At 41.4% G+C, this 20,637-nt stretch overlaps 1 protein-coding gene across 2 annotated transcripts in view; it reads right to left on the bottom strand.

Annotated features, from left to right (window-relative positions):
• Positions 1 to 1,587: 1,587 nt before the first annotated feature.
• ST8SIA1 (ST8 alpha-N-acetyl-neuraminide alpha-2,8-sialyltransferase 1) overlaps positions 1,588 to 20,637 on the bottom strand; it is a 139,997-nt gene continuing 120,947 nt past the window's right edge. For both annotated transcript variants that reach the window (XM_075051427.1, XM_075051428.1), the window contains one exon: positions 1,588 to 19,899. In XM_075051427.1, coding sequence (XP_074907528.1) covers positions 19,413 to 19,899 — 487 coding nt within the window. In that variant the 3' untranslated portion in view covers positions 1,588 to 19,412. The remainder of the gene's footprint in view (positions 19,900 to 20,637) is intronic.

Raw genomic sequence — 20,637 nt, 5'->3', positions numbered from 1 at the left:
GTAATGATACAGGTACGATGTGATTGCTCTAGTCTCCCGCAGTTCATGGAAAAGGAAATGCAAGCCCTTCTTTTGGCAGTCCCATGTCACAGGGGTAAAGGAACAGAGCTTCACATCTTGCAGTAGCATCCTACCTCCAGACAACTTTTAGGATTGACCCTCTGGGACCCACTTTGTCACACAGCGGTATTATTGACATCCCTACTACTCACAGCATAATTCAGGTTGGAAGGGATGTCTGGAGCTCAGAGCTAACTTCAAGGTTCGGGCAGGTTGCTCGGGTTTTGTCCAGTCAGTGTTATTCTGGCTGGAGACCTCACAGCCTGCCTGGGTGCCTGGTCTAGTGTCTGACGACCCTCACAGCAAAATTTTTTCCTTCTACCTCACTCGATGTTCCGTCTGCAACCTGTGGCTGTAGCCTCCCATCCTTCCACTGTTTGCGTTTGGGAGGAGCGTGGCCCTGCTGTCTCTTACCCTCCCAGCAGGAAGCTGAAGAGCACCATGAGCTGCCCCTGCAGACTTCTTTTGTTCAAGCTGAACAAAGGGACAGCTGCCCCTGTTCTCTTTGGGTGTCCTGTGCTCCCACCCCATGGCCATAGCACCTTTCTCTGGAGTCACTCCAATTTTTCAGCGTCTCTGTCGTACCAGGGCATCCATAGCACTCCAGATGCAGACTCACAATTACCTCACATGGCAAAAATCCCCTACCTCAGCCTCCTGGCTACGCTACGTGGTTGGTGGTTATCATTGCAAGCTCATGCTGTTGACTCAACGCTCAACTTGCTGTCCACCGGAGCCCAGGCCCCCTTGCTACAAAGACCGGACCCTAGTCTGCTGGAGTCTGTCCCACAGGAAAAACTTTGCACTTGTCTTTTTCTATCAGCCATTAACTTTGCTGACGGCTGATATCTCTAACAATTATTCACCCAGACAGTTAGTCATCCCAAGAGCTAAACCACATTTGACAGGCCACATGCAATCTAAGCCAAAAGTGCCTTGTCACTCAATGAACCCCAGGCCATACCACTGTCACTCATGATTTCCCTTCGTTGTCATGTTTTTGTCAATCTTTCCCTGTTCCCAGACGTGTCTGGTACGTTGCCAAAGGTGGTTTCGCTCGTCAAGCATTTGCCAGTAGCCAGCAAATGTTCGTAATGGCAATGAATGGTAGATTTGGAGATGGGGAGTGTGAGGAAAGCAACTGGTTAACGCTGAATGGCCAAGTGCCTGATCTACCATAGATGGGTTATCAGATTTTTTTAAGTTGCTTTTGCTAACAATACATGTTCAAACTGTTGAAGACTTCAAATTAAATCTTTTTTTTAATAACTTGAATGAAACAATTTTTGAAATACCTAGATTCTAATAGGGACCCTGAAAAACACATTAACCCAAGATAAAAATGCTCAGTTATGGCATAGAACTGTAAAAGAGAATGTGATAGAACAATTTTGAATTTTGTGTTGTCTCTCCCATGCGTATTTTCAGTCTCAACTCCTTACTAGAAAATGTTACACTTACTTGATTTTCAAATACTTTGTTTTATTTTAATATACTTCTTTTTAAATTTAAACACCACACACAGTCTGATGATGATTTGGCATACACAGTTGTATTTTATTTTCAGTATCATCACAGATAATTTCTAAAACAGGGACTCTGAATAGCTATTCCTCATCATCTATAATGTTTTTCTTGTAGTAAGCCTGCATAACACAGTAAAAGATTGTTCCCTTTCTTGGGAAAGTACTCTATGTCTTATGAAATAGTCTTGTATAATAACATGGGTATAGATTAATTTCAAAAGGTACATCTCTAAGTATCACCAGTTTTAATTCTAAATAGTGAATACAAAGTTCCAAGAAATCTATGCATATATCCTGCCTGAAAATTATCTGGAATCTTTTTTGCAGTACTGAATTTTTCTTTGGCAGTATATACATGTGCTTGACTGTTTTTTAACCATTTTACAAGTCATCTACATTGCTGGTACTGATTAAGAAAACCCTAGTTTTTCACTCATTTATGGGCACACAATAAAGAAAAAGTACAAAGTGGATGAACTGACAGATCAAAATATTGAAAATACTACAGTGATCTTTCTGAGAACTGGATCAAATTGGGTCCACAAGGACTAAAACACATTACAGTCTTATTCCTGCTAAATGCCTACAAAATAAAAGGAGTCTGTAGCAGAGTGGGCCAGAGCAAATTATTCCATCTCACAGTATCTTTCAAGGTAATGAAATTAATTCTTTTTCTTCTTTAGAAAAAAAGCACATGCAGATCTTTTCACAGAAAGTAACTGTGTCCTAATATTCTTTCTAAAATATATCCAAATCGATAGGGTTTCCATTGAAATCTCTCTTTACTCAGAAGTCTACTTTAGGTATTTAAGCCTTCTGATCAAAACCCAGGATGTATACGGAAATTAAACAGAACATTTACATTAAAGAAAACACAAAGACAAAAATGTTTTCATTCTAAATTTTAGTTTCAGTTGCTAACCCCACCAGACTTACTGATCTTGAGGCTATCAGGGAAGAGGCTAAAAGCTGGAGATAAGCAAGGTCTCATTAGACAACCACTGAAAATAGTGAAAAGAAACCTCGTAATGTAATATCCATAGGATTCTAAATCTTCTGTCTCAAAAAGAAGGAAGTAGGACCAGAAAGACTGCAGAGAAGAGCAACAGGGATAATCACAGTTACTGGACGGCTTTCATTAAAAACAATAACTAAATAGGCTAGGGAGTCTTAGTCTGGAGGACAGAAGATTCAAGGCCTTTGGCTTGATAGATGGAGAAAAAGCTGCACTACATGATGGGAAGTTAATTATCACAGTGAATGGGCAATACAGGAAGATGCTTTATGAAGTATCAGCTTAATCAAGATGGATATAATGCAACATCTCATGGTTGTGGTACACTTCAAATATTCTCTAACCAGCAATGGCAAAGCAAAACGTCATGGTGACCTGTGACTAGCATTCAACTGGATGAACTTCTATAGGCAGAGCAGCTCATTTCTTTCAAGACTCCAATTCTTTGTGCTAGCATTTTTCAAAATACATTAAAAATATTTTACCTTAACATCTGTGAGACTGGGAAAAATTAGTCCTTGATGACAGATAGCAGCAATTTGATATGAAGTGGTTAATCAGTTTGAGGGGGTAAGCAGGCAATCTGTAGCAGAAACCACAAGTAAACCCTTTTCTCCTAAGTCCTATGTGTCTTCTCCTGAAAACTTCTACTTGAAGTTGTTACTCGTGTTACACATAAACCATTTCTGTGGTCATCAGGAAGACAGCACATGCTGCACATCTGCTACCTGATGGAGACTAAAATCAATTTGCTGCTGAACAGGCTTAAGCAAACTTGCCACAGCCAACTGGTAGATCCCAGTGGAAAAGCCTGATGCAACAACTTCATAAATCTTCTGAACAGAGTTAGGCACAATTGCACCAGACAGGAACATCCCTGTTAAACTGGACTCATTAATGCCACAATACTTACACTGCAGTTCTCACTGACACGTGGTCTTTTCATTTAGGAGTGTATTTTCTACCAGACATCCAGATCAAGCAATAGATGATGTGTAACACTTCTGCTAAAACGCCATGAAGAGGTGAACTGGGAAAGCACGTAAAGGAAACAGATACTCAGAAGCCAAAGTGCTTAAATAACACCCTCACCAAGCTGTTCAAGCTGGGTATGTAACAGTGGGCTGGAAATCTGGGTAGAAGAGGATTTAAAGTGAGATACCAAGAGAATTTCCTGCATTGAGTAGGTTTCTCTTGTCCCAGCAACAACCTTCCCTATGACAGTCAAGGATCTCCTGTCAAAGCCAGATGGAGGGAGGGAGTCTGAGGCACTGATACTGTTGACATTTTGCCTTTCCACAGAACATTTTTGTACAAGGAATGAATATTTGCTTATCAAGGTTAAAGGTCTATGAAGAAGAGGCACAGGGCTAAAAAAAATACGTGGGGTCAGTGGTATAGCTAAGGTATGATTCCCTCCTGGAGGGAAAAACCTAACAGTAGCTGCAAGACATAGCTTTCAAGTAGCACTTCACCAGCTGAAAGTGAAATGTAGCTTCAAGGACTTGGAGATTTGACCTAGGTTTCCCACTGTGCAAGGCAGTACTGCCAATGTGCACTATACAAGCAAGCACCCAACAGAGAGACCCTGCGTGGAAGCTTCCACCCGTTGACAGCTCACCTGGCAGAAGACGTCGGAGACAAGGAGTTCTCATTTTGTGAGCCCCCATTAACATTTGTCCCTCTTTGCAACAGGAGGAAATCTAGTGAGTGACCTAGATGGAGATGGTATATTCTGAAAACTAAGAAATACTAAATGAGAAGAACAAGGAACTCTCGTTTACTCACTGGGTAGGAAACTACATTTAGGGAAAGGAAATAAACATGCTAGAGAGCCAAGGAAAGTTAAAGCATCATCTGAGGATTTCTAGAATAAACATCATCACTGGGACTTCATCCTCAGTTGCCTTCAGCAATTTCTATCTGCCCACACCTGAGTAAATTGGAAGTGAAATGGTCTCTCACTCATCTTCAATAGACAGGTTTTTTTAATTAGAACAACCTCAGCTAAAGGAAAGGGCGCTTCTGTCTTCCTCTCTTACCTTAGCAAAGACCATCTTTGCTATGGATAATTCTTGTGATAAAATGAAGATAGACAGAGATGCTTGGGGTTTTGTATCTACCAGGCTCAGGAACGCTACTCCAACTGTCCCTGGAACGGCCAGGACCATTTCATCCTATATATTCCATTGGTTTTAGGGGCATGGTGGGGGTGGGGAGGATTAAAGCGAGAGAGGACATTTTCACAAACTCAAAAGGAACTCAGTGTCAAACTCCAGCTATCTTGAAGAGGCTTGTGCACAGAAAATCTGGCTTGAAAATCTAAAGACATCTAAGCTAGGTCAATCAGATGTTCAAGTACTAGAATCATCATTTGCTTTAGAAAATGTACGCAAGGCCTCTTATGTGGGTATTAGACTGAGCACTGGAACATCCAGTCCAAGCAAGGGGGATTCAGTTACACTGATTCGAGTGTGGAATGGGAACCTCTTTGACAAAACACCTGTGTCTCCTTGGGATTCCTACGTGCACCCAAAGTTGTGTTTCTGGGTTGTTCTGGGAAGGCAGAAATGTTCAGGTTCAGCCCCAGGTTAATTCTCAGACTAACACTGTAGATAAATTCATCTCACTGACTAAGCTACAAAGAAAAGGAATTGAGTAAGCAGAATAACCAGAAATATCAGATGAGGACAATGGATGTAAATCTTGACATGACAATAGACTCCACAGGACAACATAAAGAGGAAGAGGAAATGACCTTGATTGTTTGGACATACTGAGTTAGATAATGGGGAAAAGAGAAGAAAAAGAAGCCCCACAAATACTAATTTCATTTCTTAAAATGGAGATATTTATTTGTTAAGATAATTAAATCCAAATTATAAATAACATAATAGTTACCTTTGAAAAATTCCATCAAAATTAAACAAAACAATGAGGCTGTCCCTTCTGATCATGCTTATTAAGACTCTGCAACTATGAAAAAAAGCATGGACTACTATAAAATTGAGATTTGTTTCCGTCCACTTGCATGAATATTATAAATAAGACTTTCCTTATAAAAATCACATGAGATGCTTGTGGCATATTTTGTAAAATGTGACTAGAAAAAGACAACAAGATACTGTTAATAAATAATACATTCAATAACAAAGCAATTTTTGCTATTGAGAGACATCTAGACATTTTGGGGTACAGTCATCATGAAATCACCTGAAAAAGAGACATTCTTCAAAGGAGCACTGCACACTACTTTAAAATGAACAAATTCTACTGACATAATAGAAAATACATTATTGCCAGGCAAAGAAAGATAAACCCTTAGTCCTTGTAACAGTGTTAGCCGACAGCAAACATTTGCTACATTGGAGAGAATTAGATCGAAGCCCTAATCACAAGACTCTAAACAACAACACGCTTTGTGATGTTTAACACACTCCACACAAGTACCTTTGCCCCTGAGCGTGCCAAAACGATGGTGATTCAAGGAGATGTTTACCCAAGTGCTCACGTCATTTTGACACAACATCCAGCCTGTAAAGCTTACATACATCATAAATGATACAATAAATATTACATGCCAGTCACTGGAGGTAAGACAAATCCATGGAGTTATGCAACCTCAGAGGCATAATGGTTTGCTTATCTACTTTAAAACCATCTCAAGACATTGAACTACCACATTACCATCACATTTTTCAATAAACTGGGCAAGATAAGAAGGAACGCAAATCAAAGTACTAGAATTACGCAAGGGCAAAATTCACCAGCTAACACTGACGTCCCACATCACATTGCTCCTTTGGAAATATTGTACGAGAGCGCAACAATGGCAAAGAGACAGGAGACACCTTGCATCTGTCCTGCCTGGGCTGTTGTATACCAGCATTATTATAAACCACAGACTGATCCCAAGTCAGCTTGTTTTAACGGAACACTAAGCTCCTTCCAAACATACGTTTATGGTACAGTGTGCTTCCCCATTGATTCAAGCATCACTTGCTTGAACACTCCACCTGGAGGAAGGCTTGCCCTCTCTCATAGCCAGCCTTGCAGATAGGGTCAGCTACAGAGCCGGAGGTCAGAGCTGTGCAGATGGTATGACAGGGAAGGTGAGAGCAGGGACCTTGCAGCTACAGGTGGAGACAAGCAGAAGCCAATCACGATCCTTCAAGCAATGCTTCCTGGGCTGCTTGCCTTCAAATAACCTATTTTGTCCCAAAGCAAAACACCAGAGAGTTGGTATAACCCCAGTGATGAGCCAGCTGTGGGTTCCCTAGGTCCCTCTGGCTGGGCAGGTATTTCAGGATCACTGCAACTCAGAGATAAGGGAACAAATGTCAGTCCTTCCTGAAATCACTGACTTCTCATGAATACCTCAGTCAGGTAAATGCAAAAGTAATAATTTTGAAAAACCTTTGCCTGGCCCATTTCTGTTCCAGTCAAGTTCAAAACTTCTTCCTCGAGTCGCGTGCCTGTCTGTGCCTACAAGAAATAGACGGGAGCTCACGGCATTTTAGCTTGCACTTCAGTTTCCAGCCATAAGCAAGCAGCAATCCGTACCAAACCACAGCCACTTATTTCCTGGCACGGGAACAGACTATTGAATTCTGTGGGCAGGAAACACACAGTATGGCATCATCAGTGACCCCAACTCTTCTCCCAGCCAGTGCAGCCCTATGAGCCCACACCTGGGAAGAAGTCTGATCTGCTGGAAATGCACATAGATTTTCTCTTACAATGCTGGAAGGAAATGTATTTAACTGTAGGAAGAGAGCAGTTTGTTTACTACCATCCTAACAGTAAAGTTTACGTTGCTGGAATCTGAGTGTGGTTGTGAAAAGGGAGACAGACAAAAGAGGGCGTGGTTCACTGCAAAAACTGCTAGAAATACCTTCTTTCCATTTCACTTCTCTTCTCAGTATTTTTACACTACAGAGGTCATACTAATAATCCAGCTCATGGACACGACGTTCAAATAAAAACACATGCAGTCTTTTACATTCATCATCATCATCCGCATGCTACGTTTCACAGTTCATTATCAAAGCAATGTACCACCCTATAAAAACATCACAGCTAAGCACCTTTAATTTCCTTTGTGTCTTTGTTTCTTCGTTTTTCTCTTGAGCTTTCGGAAATAGCCAGATGGAACCAGCACTAACACAGGTTAAAGCAAGGTGTCTGGTACGCCTAAGAAACAGAAAGGTTTAGAAGTCCTTAAAGGACTTCCACCATGAAGGCAGGATTGCTGTGTCACCTTGATCTGCCAGAGCTGGAGAAGATGAAAATGACTCTATGAGATTTCAGTTGCTAACTTAGATATTCATAATTGTCCTGAAATACATCTTTTTAAAAAAATCTAGGTTTTGAAATAAAAATGGGAGATGTTTCTATCCCACGCTTAGGGCGAAAAACCAGAATTTACAGCAAACTGTCTTGCTCTTGACCTGTAAGCGGCTAAAGCATGGCATGGAAAAGTTTTGCACTGCCTTCCCTTCCACAACAAGGGAAAAAGAGCCATGTTCCTACAGCTGTTGCACTTGAAGTTTCTGCCGCTTTCAAGAGGGCCCAGACACTTGCCGGCTTGTCCCTCAGCAGATGTCTCGGCTCCGCTGCGGCACGGACCCACTCGGCCAAGGGGAGCTCCCGGCACCCAGCTCTGGCGACGAGCTGCTCAGGACCACGAAAGGCAGGGCAGGGGACGACACCACCGCGCTCCGGGTGTCTCCAGCCGGGAGACTACTTCTCAGACTCAGATCTCTGCTTCCCAGCAGGGCCAGCGAGGCCAGCGGTGCCTGAGCATCAGGCTCCCCACGGCACACGCCGGGCAGGGACCCCGCGGTACGAAGCAGACGGCAGCGGCCCCTGCTCAGCCCCGGCCAAGCGAGGGCTGGCACCACGCTGCACGTTTCGTCCTGGGGCTCGTATCGCCTTCCGCTGCCCCGCTGGCTCTTCTCTTGCCCGGCCGGACTGCGAGCACCCGGCAGCCTCGGGACCACCCCAAAGCCCTGTGCCGGGCCGGCCCCGCTGCTCAGCACAAGGTAGAGCCCCGGCAGCACCTCTGAGCATCTCCCGAAGCCCCAGGAGGTTCGGGAGCCAGCGGCTGCCCTCCGCCCCCGGCACAGGTCCGCAGCACGAGCAAGACGAGACCCCGGCAGGGGCTTTTGATGCCTTGCTTTCTCACCCCAACAGTTCTCCCCCCAAGAGGAGGGTAAACCCCCTTTCACTTAAAATGCAGACTACTAGTAAACTCTCCAGTGGAACAGAAACCTTACTAAGAGCAATTCCTCTACATTACACGTAGTAATAATTTAAGTATTGGAAGAGAATCTGAGAGATATTCACCGAGATGCAAACAAAAGAAAAAATGAAAAATAGTAAGGTCAATGGAAAGCACACATGTACCAAAAACAAGAGGACAACTCAACTCATACTGATTCGAGTTGTTTATATCCTTGTCTGAGCTTGTAACTTCCATGAGACATAAAATTAAAATTAAAAATATTTTTATCACCGTGGTAGTTACAGGCCATTATTAAGAAGGTTTATTAAAGATTCCTTGTTTTTCACTCAGGTTGAAAGCAATTTTGGAAATTAATTTATATTTTGTTGATGCCTGATTGACTATGAGCACACTAAGATATTGCAAAGATTCAAGATTTGACTGGGTGCAATTTGGGCTAAAACCCAAAGACACTTACAGCCAGACTTATTAAAGCCAGAAGAATTTTCAGTTCTCAAAGTCTTTTAATGGTTAAGAGAAACATGATTTGTTGAGACTTCACTGTCAACCATCACACGTAGTGTTACGAAAAGAAGATACTGTGCACAACACAGGAAAAAAGCATAAGACCAACATTTTTAAGACAAACAGCATCTGAGACTAGAATTAAGCCTTAGATATAAAACGTCATTTAAAAAAAAAAAAGAGAATCAAGAAAGATTTCTTCCCTGCAAAAACCATCAGAAAAGAAAAATTGCAGTCGAATAGCAGGGGGAAAAGATCATATCATTACATCAATAAAGTCTAACAAAATTATCTGACAATGAATGGAAACATTAGCCAGGCATCAGACCATCATGGACAATAAATTACTTGAGGATATCTAATTTCTCACTCAGTTGTGAGGCTTCACACTGTAGAAAAATCCTTTTTTCATTTTCACTTGGCTCATACAATATACTTGACAGATAGAGCAGCACATGGATCACTTCTACACAACTTGCTGAAACAAGGACATGACTTGGATCATGATTTGATTTCAGACTCTGACACCTTAGCACAGCAGACATTTGAAATGCAGTAAGACACCTACCTTACAAAAACAACCAGCGAATAGCATAACTACACGTGATCTACGCTTGTGGAAAAAAATCAGTAGCTTACAGAATAGGAACCTTTAACTAGGTAGCATAATCTGGCATTGCTTTAAAATATCTTAATTTAAAATTTTCACAGGATGAATTCCCTCAGCTTTGAGAGCAGACAGCTGGTTAAAATCTAGGCAATTCTATTGATTTGACAGGACTCAGAACAGTAAAAGAAAGAGAGCTGCAAATTTGGCTTATAAATTGAAGGGTAGGGCAGAGAGAAGAAAACCTTTTTTCTCATTAAAATGTATGGCTTTTCACTTTCCTACAATCTATGCGTTATCTGAAGGTAATGTCCTTATTGTACTTAATAACAATGAGGGTGGATTTTAACACAGAAGCATAAATTCAGTCAGATAAAAAGGTTTGTTCATTTGCTGGATTTCACTGTTCAAAACAGATAAACCTTTACATTTTATAAAATTTCTGGTTTTTTTTCACTTTACTTCCCAAGCATGAGTTACCTAACTCTCAAAACATCTAAGCTAAATATAATCTCCATTCATCTGACAGAGAAATCACCGCAGGAAGAGAGATTTCAAACATTCTGGGGTAAGTGGTATCAGAAATGAGAAAGCCTTCATTTTAATTCTGAGTTAATACAGTAATTAATACTAGGAAGACATAAAATACTGCATACAAGCTTGCTTGCACTTGGTATTAATAAACCTGAAGTGGTTTATGTCTCTCTGTCACGTTGTTAGGTTTAGAGCCCAAAGGAAAGTTCACCGTAGTGCAGAGGAGATTTTAAACAACTTGTGAACGCAGCAGGTTTCACCCCAGTACGAGAAGAACCAAGGGAAAGAGAAGTGAAAGAATAAAGACCTAACATCTGTTAATAACTTTAGGTCCCAATTCAGGCAAGCATTTAAATACATGCTTGCATCCCTTTATCTTCACGAGAAAGACTATGTCATCTTGCATATTTATCTCCTTTCTTATTTTTGCCTAGTTCTTTAGGCACCACGACTAAATGGCAGTACAAAACCAGTAACAGACTTCAGAAGATCTGAACCTCTGTCCTGACTTTTTCTTTCTTTTTTGACTACATTTGGAGTATAACATTTAATTTTTTATCTAAGGACACCACACGGAGTAGTCTAAAATTGGAAGCTTTGCAGAAGCATAGACCTGAATACAAAGCTAGAAATGCAGAATAACTTGAAAACTAGGGGAAACACTCACATATCTCTAAAGTAAAGTTGTCCAGTTATTTGTGTATTTTAGGAGAAAAAAAAAGGGATCTTTTTTCACATGTAAAATTTGTGCAATTTTTTTTTTTTTACTAAATGATTTAAAAGCAATTATTCAAGATACTAATCTGTGTTTCAGCTATGAACTTAAGGCTATCAGCCATTATATAATTGTGTGCCTACATATTATTTAGGTAGTCTAAAGAGATCTCTAAAAAGGGTAAATAAGAGTTCTGATTGACACTTCCTTCCATTTTCAATGCAAGGTGAGGAGCATGAACAAAAGAAAAATCTACTGTTTCTGCCTGTGCGTGGAACAATTCTTGGAAATGCTTATGGGGTAGGAATTTCAAGAGCACTGAATGCTGACCTAATCCAATATTGGCTCAATGGGGATTTCATTATTGACATAAATAGAAACACAGTGTTTTTTGGAAGTCCTTGCCCTATGCAGCATCAGACATTCATTCACCTTCCAGTGACCTCCTCATATATACAAGTCTCATACTCAGATAAAATAGCTTTCGGATACAGACAGGTCTGTTTTTTAACAGGCCAAACCATGCAGCGTGACCAAATGATACATTAAAGGACTTATTTCCAGTCATTTCAATGCTCATTTCAGTTTTCAGTACATTCAAAGTCCAGTCCTTTAAAATTAGTCAACGTATGATATTCAGGATCAAAGCCCACGCTTGAAGAGCCCTCGCAGAACTAAGAAATACCACTCAGCACATGGGAAACATCAAGCAAGCAGGCAGAGCTATGGCTAAAATATCTTTTTTTATTGTCAGTGCAGCACACTCTGTATCATCTGCTGAAACTCTACAGCTCAAGAGGCAGCAATCAACTCGCGTGTTTGCAGGAGCCCTGCCAGGCTATTCCAGAACAGCGTTCTCCTGAAAACCGGACATCTTCTCTCAGTTTGGCTCTGCATACTAAAAGCTATGGGTATCCGAAAAGAAAACTTGCGCTCTTAAAAAAGGAGTGTTTACTTTCAGTGCACGTAGAGGTTATAAAAAAAGCATTCAAGCATCTTCTATAAAAATTAATACATGCAGAGAAGAAAAAGAAGTCGTGATTATGGCACTCTCGCAGCACACCGAGAGCCTGGTCGAAGACATCCGAGCAGGGACACAAAGCTGAGTCTCAGTGCTCCAGATCATATTGTTCTAATCAAAATCTCTTTTCCTTTGTGCATCTATTTTCAGTAAAAAAGTTTCCTTTATTACCAAGGTAATCACACAGTAACAAAGCTTCTCACAGAATATGTAGATTCCCTAACTTCTTGGTAAGAATTTAGCTTAAAATATATGATGCATCTGTAAATGCTCCCTTCCAATAAACAGCAAACGATGCAACTAATCTTTGCTATGGGCCCCATCTCAGCAAAAGAATTCATTGAATATACAATTAGAAATCAACTGGAATTATTCAAAAGGTACTTTAGTGTTTTATTGAACACCAGCTTATTCATAATCCCAGAGAACAATTACTTGTGGTGTTGCTTTCTTATACTCACTTTGGATTCACTCACAATATTTAAATCTAGTCCAAAAGAAAAGAAGGGTTTGACTTGGAAGGTGAAGACACCAAAGAACACAGTAAATTCCAGGTGGTCTGAGTGCTGGAGGTTCGCTTGCCTTAGAGGGACCCAAGCAGGATAAATATTCAGCTCAACAGAAAGCTGACCAACTCAGTAGCAGCAGGAAGTACGTGTAGATTATTTTAAGATGCAGTTTTAATAGGCCCTTCTGAGATTTGCCAGGGATCAGAAGCGTTTCAGGGCAAGCAGCAGGCTGGTCTCCAAAGGGACGAGCTGCCATCATTTCCAGTAAGCCCAGCACTTCTGACTGTGAAGCAGGAGAGTGCTAACCCTGCCATGGGTAATGATCTCGGACCTGGTCAGCAACAGCCCTGCTGAACCGTACCCACAGCAGATCGAAATGGAGCCGCTCCGGCGACGGCCAAGTCCCAGCAGCAGTCGACAGCCTCATCCTTACGTGCTACTGCCCCCAACGTAACCGCTGCCTTCACGCAGGCGAGGACTACTTGCCGTCCCCGAGCACAAGCGGCACGCCAGGGTCGGCTGAACTCAGCACCCAGCCGAACAACTCCTCCGAGCGGGCTGGCATCACCCGCACGGACTCCCGGGACGGGGTCACGAGCTGCCTCCCCTGCCCCGCGCAACGCCTGAGCCCCGGTTAGGGCGGCGGCGGTGGGCGCCTGACAAAAAGCCGCAGCGGTACGCTCGCAAGCAGCTACGGACCACTGGGGAAAACGCTTAAGGTTGTGCTCTGCCCTGCGGAGCTCAGCCTTACGGACACAGCCGGGGCGTCTGCAGAGTCCTGCGGGGACCGCTGAATGCAGCCCATGTTCAAGGAAAGCATGAATCACCATCTGGAGGTGCCCGTCTCTCCTGATTGTAGGGGGAACCTAATGCAACCGTTTTCAATTAACAACTTTCGCTTTTTTTTACAGCTGAAAAGACAGAGCGAGATTCATTTTTAAGTATATGCATTAAGCTGAGGAGGCTGAATACACTAGGGCTCAACCTGCCGTAATAAAAACTGAAGAAAATGAATAATCAGGGAGGAATAAGTAGCTGTTTAAGTTCTCATTGCTGCCAAAGAAGTATCAGCTAGGGAGAATAGGTTAAGCCCCCTGTTGGGTATTTGTGTTACACTTAGGAAAATAAGTTTGCTAATATTTAACAAAAAGGCCAGTAAGTCTTTTACTAATTGTTCTGTTCAAAAACTACCAAAAAGTCAAACATCTGATAGATTCTAGTGACAAAATCTGGGAATTCAAGGAAAGAGAGGCTATTTTACAACAATTGCTTTGAAAAACACAGCCTTCTTCCATCCCCTTTCTGTTCTCCAATGAAGGAATTATCAACACCTAACTGAAGTTTTATTTTCAATTTGGAGGTAAACCTTGTTGGATTTATGAACACTTTAGAAGAAAAGATGGTTCAAAACAACAATGTATATTAGCTAAATAATGGCTGATTTTTAAAATCACACTTCTAACCCCACGGAGGATGGTCATCAGGAAGGATAGAGCAGAGAGATCCTTTAGGATGACTTCTTGGGGCACAAATACAAGTCCAGATGATCCCAGAGGGAGATCTGATGGAACCACATGACATGAGGTGCAGGTCCCATTACGGAGATCACAGCACACCAGGACAGCCACAGCCCCCAGAGCATCCCCCAAACAGCTGTGGAGCCAGGGAATAGGCATTTCTGGACAAGGCCTGATGAATTTTGTTTACTAGGAAGTATCAGCTAATGGAAATCCCACCATGTCGTTTCACGAAGGAGACAGTGACTTCAGGATAATAGCTGGTTAGTCCATTTTATATGTGTGTTTTGGGGGAGTGGCAGAAGAGAAGGGAAAGGCGGATTTTTCATCATCATTCTTTCTTCCATTGTATTTCCCCTTTCTGTTTAATCAGTTTCCCCTCCTCATAACATTTCGCTTTGCTGCTGTCCTGCAGAAAACCATTGGTAGGTCATAGGTAGTCCATTTTTCACAGTCATCACCAGATGAAAATACCCTACAGTTGCTTAGAACTGGGGATCTTTATCAAGAATTGCTACACTCCAATTTGTTACACCACTGATTTGATCTTCCTTTTTTCCAGCATCATCCAACTCTTCAGGAACCACCTGTCCTTCATGTAACCTGGACTTCTTCCACTACTTACTAATCTATCGAGCTGAAGGAAAGAACCAACGCAGGCAGTAAATGGTAAGATAGCGTTCACCTCCACCAATCTCACTTCTAGATCAAAAGTTTCCTTGACCATGTTGTCCTTATTAATTATAGGCAAGGGTGATCCAGATATTAAACCACTTTCCATGAAGATGTATAGAGGAAGGGGTTTACATAACTATCACAGTTCAGACATTAAATTTAAAAAAAGCAGATGCTTTGCTTAGTTTCAGCACCCACAGAGGTGCAAACTCAGCAGTGTATGTTATGACACCATTTTGATGAAGCTAACAAAAAGGTGAAAGTAGTCAAGTCAACAAAACAGCCAATATTTCTACATTCTACAAAAGTTAAGCTGTAACAGAGGCTTGGACCTTTGACTTTTGTAGCTGGTTGACCCCAAACTTGGTATCTTCATTTCAGCAAAAATATAAAAATACAACATTCATGAATAAGAGTTCTTAGTATTATAGCAAGGTCTCTGCCAAAATTATAAATGTTTTTATTCTCATGAGTGCACACATACACTAAAATCTATGATTTTAGTTTGCTGGCTTCTGTTTTTTCTTGTCTGCTTTAGAAGGAGATCCCAAGGCTTCATAATCAACAGGAAGGAGAAGTTTTACATAGTCTTGGTGCAAGTTCAAAAATTGGTCTTGATTTACTCAAAAGCTTATACACCTCAAAAAAGATTATATCTAGAGTGATTTCAGTACTGAATATCTTCCATGCACAGCTATTGTAAAGGAATTTAATTTATTCTTCTTACAAACGTGGGGCGATGCTTCCTGTGCAGAGCAATGATTCCAGTGCCTCTGTACATTGTCACCTCTACGATAAAATTAGTAACTAGGATCATTAACAAATCATTTGGCCAGTCTGAACTAGTTTTTATTGAAGATGAATTGCAGTAGCTTTCAACCTGGCAAAGACTTGTGCAGCTTTAGCTACACTATCAGAGAAATTTAGGGACTGGCAGTGGAAATAGAGAAGCTAGAGTAGGGAATTTCACCAGCCACATAAACATTATGATTTCAATTCACTTCAAGGAAAATACAGCAAGACAAGCAATGAGATTTGATTAAGGGCACTGCCATCAACGGACTGGAATCAATCAATAGGTAAGTGCTGGATGGATATAATCACGCTGACCAAAGTTTGCCATGACTGCAAGATGCTGATTTCTCACGGTTAACACTTACAGTTAGCCTCCTGGATTTGCTTGTGCCTTAAGAAGAAGTATGGTCCTATCCCATGGTGTGACCTCCCTCCCGAAGAAGGATACAGCCTCAGTCCCTTGCATGCAATGCCATATTTCACATCGATGATCCTATACATGAACCTGCCCCACTCCTAGATTTAGACGAGGCAAGCCTCACGCTGAGCAGCAGCGTGGACAGAGCATATTTACTCCAACATATCTGTCATGCAGCTGCCACTCGCATGTTCCCAGATGCTTTTCTTTTTTTTTGGTGACTGCTCTTGCCACAAAACACTTGCAGTACTCTCCTGTATCCCTTTTCACTTGCCTGGCAAAAGGCTAATCGCTGGCCAGTGTTTGCATGGACTGACAAGTCAGCCAGCTAAAACAGGTTTTGCTCTCTCAAAAGGGGCATTTCTTTTCATTTCTCTTCTTTTCTCAGCTGTCAGTTTTCTGGAAGTTATAGAAAATTATTTATCCTTGAAGACTTTACTTCCCCATCCAATTTGGTTGTCTTTGTAAGATAGTTATATTCACTATACATAAATGTGAATAGAGCCAGAATTATCAATTTCTCCAACATCAGTCACACATCAAACACAGCCTAGGTCTCCCCTACCCCCATAATTTTTTGGAAGCTACCCCCTTGCAAAAGTCAGGACAGCAGACATCAGAAGGGACTCACAAAGACCACAGGCTACAAGGTTCAGGCTGCCTCAGTCTTACAGGGGTGGGGAATACATCAGCTCCAGATACCCAGGGCACTAGCTGAACATGAAGAAGCCAGACATAATGAAACACTGCACAGAGTTTTCCTAAAAAAATACATGTTTTTCTCTTGTTCTTCTAATCCAATTATTTTCCCAAGACATGGAAAAAAGGATTACCAAAGAGTTGGAGAGCTGTCAGAGAGGTTCAGAAATAAATTCCCAAGTATTGGTAAAAATACAAAAAAATGACCAGCAAAGAGGCAGTTCCCCCCTACTCTCCTCGTTCCCTCCCACCCCCAAGGAAATGCTGGCATACTGCTGCAGTGCCATTTTAGCACACCATATTTTGACTGTTGTTCTCACAGATAATGTAATCTTTAAAGCACTAAAAAATGCAAAACTTGATGCGCACAATAAAAACCATACAGGCACCTCTTCTCCAAGAAAGGCAGCTCAGTACAATTCTGCCATAACAAGCAGTAAAGAAAATATTTTACTTTCAAATCGTTCCTCACCAAGTACTCACATCATAGATCAAACATAATGAAAGGGAATGAATTATTGAGTGATGTCCCATCAGTGTGTTGACTGTACCTTTAACAAAAATATGGACAATGATAAAATGGGTTATAGAAGCACATTCGGATTTTATCAGAACAATCTCTAGAATGCTTTTTAATCCAAATTTCCAACTTTACAGTTTAGCACTGCCCTGTAATCCTATGGAACGGCACCCAGTTTATGCTTGAAATATCCATATTTAGAAAGATTTTACTATGAAACATAGGTTTAAAAAACAAAACATGATTATTTTTTTTTCTAGTGTGTCCTACGTAGATAGTTGAATTATTCATATTTAAAGAAGAGCCATGGATTTTGCTTTTTTTTTTTTTTTAATTATATCTATGTAACTTGCAGCTGGTAGTCTACAAAGAGAGACGTTGTCAACATATGATAGGACACATCCCCCAAAATACTAGCACTTTGGAGCTAAAACAGGTAGCACAGGAAATTGTGGAAACCTGATGACAGTTTTGTCATTTCAACATTTTGACTAGAATTTCAGCTAATAACGATTGAAAGATAAGAAAGAGAACACTGATCTGGATTTTTAAAGTTAACGATGATGACATCTTGCAGCTGAAATTGCACCATGGACTGAGCTGGTATTCTCTTCTTGTCCTACAGTGCTAAACCAAAGCAAACAAAAAAAAAGATTTCTCATTTACATGGCGATAGGACCATCTGCTGCCCAAGTAATAACCCAAAATAAAACAGTCCTTCAGGCGCTGTGCTGGCCGGAGCAGCGCGCGCGCAATGCGCACACTGACATAATTCACCCACTGCAAGGAGAGAGGCTGCCTTACGTAAGGGCCTGCCGTTTTCTTTTTTCTTGCTGGCTATGCAGCTTTTCAGTGCTCCCAAAGGCTGTTTTATTTTTCAGACTATCTTTAACCAGAGAGAATCTTGCGAGAAAAGTACAAGTCTTTAAGGCTAACGTTACAATCCAAGCAGAAGAACTAGTCACACAAAGAGCAAGGATTTTCGAAGCTTCAACTCATTTTAAATGACACTTACATTCATTTCTGCAATTTTTCTGCCATAAGCAAAGGAAGAACCTCATTCTGCATTCCACTGAACACCTCAAATCCCCTTGACAGTCAATGAACATCTGGAGTCCAAATGAATACAGAATTAATCCCTAAGGCTGGACAGCAAAACAGGTCAGGAACCATCCCTACTACAAAAGTCACTGTGGAAATCTTGCAGCAGGTCAACTGAAACCAGGCTGCACTTGACTAAAACGTTTGTTACAAAACCAGTATTTTCAGACCAGTTTCCCTTAACCAGCTCTTGTCCACAGTATAGCATTAGCATAGCTGTAAGTGCAATGACCTAAACTATCCTGATAAAACCTACAACAGGTAGGTTCATCCATACTCAGTAGCAGGGCATTCCTAGGACATTCTTCTAACCAGATTCTTAGCACCCTTCACTTTCCCAAGAGTCTTCAGAGGAGCTTATGGTACTCAGCTCCTGGGGCTTTTAAACCTTTCCTTTTCCTTCCATCGGGGGAAAAAAGGAAAAAGAAAAGAAAAAAAAGGGAAAAAAAAAAAGGAAAGAAACAAAGAAAGTCAACAACACACACATGCTCTCCTACTCACACACACCCCCAAACAGAGGGGAAAAAAAACAAACAGGAAAGTTGTATGAGGTGCCAATCTGGAATGAAATGGATTTTTGAACAGACAGTCATATTTGGCACTGTCAGCAAAAGCTTGTGGGTGGCTCTGTGACTCTCTGAGCCTTAATGCCCTTTTTACATCAGTCATTTAAAAACGTCCCCCGGAAAGTTCAGCTGTGCTGCTTCTGACATGATTTTCACAATGCTGCTGAATGGACTCGATGGAGAGATTTGCTTCCCCCACCCCAGTTCCATAAAGCACTATACATTAAGGACGTATTCCATTTGGCCTTCAAGTAGCATTTTTATGGTCCATGCAGACCCACGATTATTTTCCCTTTAAAAAGAATCAACAGAAAACAGAACTCTCTGTTGGAGAGCATGGAAATTAAAAACTATTGGATCTCCCAGACTGACTCCTACGATCCTCAGGCAGAAGACTGGATTAAAGGGTCCTCACATGGTTCTAGCTGCATTCTCAGTACACCACTTTTATGAAGAAACCAGAGCTGTAGAAATTCCTCCGGCATGGCATGGAATCCAGAATCAGGCAAGACATTGTCATAGTAGTGATGGCTAATAAACTTCCCGTGCAGGTCCACCGAGAACGGCCAGAAGCCGTAAATTGTTACTTCTTCACACAGACCGAGGGCAGCACTGACTAGGAAAAGTCCTGTGGAAAGCCGTTTGGCATGGATACCTTTGCTCTTCCAGAACTTCCCAATGTCACGCAGGAAATTGGGGTTGGCAAAAAGGACCGCCTGCTTGGCACCAAAGTCCTCCAGGGTGTAATAGACGCGTAGGGAGGGTCCTGTCCCCGTCTTCATGGAGAAGGCTGGCATGTAGATGTAGCTGCGGTTATACACCTTCACGCTGTCCACAAACGCTTTTCGAGACCACAGCAGATTCTGGAACCTGTAAAACAACAGAGAAAAACAAGTTGGTCACACCTAGGTTTTCCCAGTCTTTTCAAAATCCAGCTAAAAGCTGCTCTTTGTACCCATATTTACAATTAACTGCACGCCTTTCCTGAGCCCTGAGAAAGTCCAGACAAACTTCTGACTGTCTGACACTGCCCCTCTTCCGAAAACATAAACCTGAACAGACAGTTGAAAACTATCTGGCGTCCTGCTAACTCCAAAACACCAAATGTTTCTGATTCAATCTTTTAAAAACACCCTGAATGAACACTGACAATATTCCTGAAAACCAATCCTTTTTAGTGACGTTTTTCATTTGTCCGAAGACCAACTTAAGTTTTCAGGCACAGGAATCTTTAAAAGAAATGTTAAAGTCTGTGTTGTTCTTGTTTCTTAAAGGCATAGTAAAAAAGAATCCAAGTTACATGCTGAACAAGCAATACCAAGAAATATTTAAATAGAAACTTTGGACTTATAAAACTTGCAAGACTTGTAAGAATTGGTTTTGTTATGCCCGTATAGCGATTTAGGTTGCACTACCATAGCAGTTAATTGTCTTTCTGGAACTGAGAGAAATCTCTAAGAACGTACTTTGTTACAAACAATAAGCCAAAAATCAATTAATTGTTTAGGGTAAGTGGCACCACAAAAATTTAGCATCAGGCACCAAACATGTTTAAAAGCAGCTGGTATTTGTAGCACGCAAGTTAAAGGAGAGACTAGTTGGCAACTA

The sequence above is a fragment of the Buteo buteo genome, chromosome 19, assembly GCF_964188355.1.
Source record: "Buteo buteo chromosome 19, bButBut1.hap1.1, whole genome shotgun sequence".
Classification (NCBI taxonomy): domain Eukaryota; kingdom Metazoa; phylum Chordata; class Aves; order Accipitriformes; family Accipitridae; genus Buteo; species Buteo buteo.
Note: the sequence above shows the minus strand (reverse complement) of the source record. Positions and strands in the feature narration are given on the sequence as shown.